Source organism: Fulmarus glacialis, unplaced genomic scaffold (genome assembly GCF_000690835.1).
Source record: "Fulmarus glacialis isolate BGI_N327 unplaced genomic scaffold, ASM69083v1 scaffold11613, whole genome shotgun sequence".
NCBI classification, from domain to species: Eukaryota; Metazoa; Chordata; class Aves; order Procellariiformes; family Procellariidae; genus Fulmarus; species Fulmarus glacialis.
In genome coordinates, this window is record NW_009203589.1 from 3,967 (window position 1) to 6,076 (window position 2,110).

At 45.6% G+C, this 2,110-nt stretch overlaps 1 protein-coding gene across 1 annotated transcript; it reads right to left on the minus strand.

Annotated features, from left to right (window-relative positions):
- Nucleotides 1-290: 290 nt before the first annotated feature.
- On the minus strand, nucleotides 291-1,439 carry LOC104069071 (potassium voltage-gated channel subfamily D member 3). Its single transcript, XM_009574692.1, has one exon. The coding sequence runs from the start codon at nucleotides 1,437-1,439 to the stop codon at nucleotides 291-293; it is 1,149 nt and encodes a 382-aa protein (XP_009572987.1).
- Nucleotides 1,440-2,110: the final 671 nt, after the last annotated feature.

Consider the following 2,110-nt stretch of genomic DNA (forward strand, 5'->3'; position numbering starts at 1 on the left):
TTCTCTCCTGCAGAAGGAGTGCGAAACAGGACCTGCTACTCCACAGCCTTGCTCCTCCTGCACTCATTTACCATTGTGCCAAGCATTTGTCAAGTGGGTGTAAGTGCTTTTTCTGTTTTATACGGCTTCACGTAAGCATAAATTGCAGAAGTTGTAAGGCAAAGAACAATCAAGCCCTTAACAGTTCCAGCCCCTTTTCAAACATGCACCCAGGAAAATGCTTAGGAGTAAGTGAAGTCAAGCTCCTAGTACATGCTTGCCTGCTGCTCAGTTAAAAGAAAAAGTACTACTCACCCCAGTGTTGTCATGGTTACAATAGTGTACCAAAAGGAAGCAGGAATACTGGTGAATTTGCTTGCCGAGGACCCTTTCTCTGCATAAAACATCACAGTTGCAAAGATGATGATTGCCATAGTGAGGGAAAAGAGGAGAAAGCCAAGCTCGGAGGCACAGCTCTTCAAAGTGTAGCCCAAGATTCTTAAGCCTTGGGAATGGCGAGAGAACTTGAAAATCCTGAAAACCCTAAAAACCCTTAGTGTCACAAAGGCTCCACTGACATCCTCATTGTTGGTCATCACCAAGCCAATGTAGTATGGCATGATGGCCACCACGTCAATGATGCTCATCACACTTCTAATGAATCTGTAGCGACTTGGGGCCGCAAAGAGTCTCAACAGATACTCAACTGTGAAAATCATCACGCAAGCCGTGTCCAAGCAAAAGAAAGCCACGGCATATCTTTCCCCACATGGAAGCTCCTTGTTTCCAGGCACCGTGCCACAAGGGACAGTTTCCACAACATTAGTGATCACAGAGACGGCAATAAAGAAACCGGTGACATAGTAAAAGACTAAGGCTAAGGTGCTGGTGTGGGGGTTCTCGAAGGCTCGCCACATGGTCTGCCGGAAGCTCAGGGATGGCATGGACCCTTCTTGGTTGTTTTCTGAGTCATTGTCATCCATCAGCCGCTCCGCGTTTTCCCGCTTTCTGTCTTTGTACTCTTCATAGCAGCAGTCCCCAATGATTTCAGGGAGGATCCCATAGAAGGCAAGCTCTTCGTCATAAGCGGAGATGCACTCATACCTGGGGTAGTGCAGCTTGCCAGTTCTATAAAAATTTAAGATGCACCTAAAGACCTCAGGGTCCCGGTCAAAGAAGTACTCCTTAGTGTCTTCGTTGAAGAAGAACTCTTTCTCGGTGCTGCCCAGGAGAGTGTCCGGGTATCTCTCCAGTGTAGTCCTCCAGGTCTGGAAACGCCTGCCACTCACATTGAGAATGATCAGCTCATCCTGCCTCTTGTTTTTCTCCGTTGGAGCCAGTGGCATGGGACAGTTGGCCACTGGCATCCATCCTATGGCAGGGGGCCCAGACAAATGCAACATCCATCCTATGGCAGCTGCCCTGGCAAAGGGCAACCATGCTGCTACTCCTGCTGCCATGATGACCCCAGGCCTTGTTACTGGAGAAGACAGTTAGGCTGCTCCTGAGACCTGTCGGAATTCAGATCAGTTCCATCTAAAATACAGAACAAAATAAAAACACAACACACAGTCAGGCGGGGTGTCTTGCCCCATTGTGTTAAAGAGTCAGGTATCAGTACATACCCAAGAATTCAAAACAACTGGCCTGCCCTCATCTCCCATTTGAAGAATGATGTTAAACAAGGCACATGATAATCAGCTCAGCGGGGTTATGGCATTTTTATAGATTGAAACTTTGAATAGCAAATGATTCCTCATTAAAAGCATTTTAAAAGTAGCATAAACACACTAATTTATATTTGCTTCCTTACAAACACGACTAATCCATAATTCCCCAGGTGTAAGCCTCATGTGCTCATCAGTTTAACTACAGCTGTCAAGAAAGGGCTGGGAACTCCAGTGAAATCAGCTTGCAGTTCACCCAATGAAATTGTATGCCATGAAAAGCCATGACTGGACTGGACTGGGCTGGGTTTCCAGTCTTAAAAAAGTTCAGTACGTAATGAATCTTGCACTAAGAACATTTTCAGTTGAAAGAAACAGAAAATATTCTCTGGTTTTCATTAGTTTTCTTCTACCTTTAATTAAAGACCTGGCCTCAGCAGGTTTTAACTTGTATTTACTTTCAC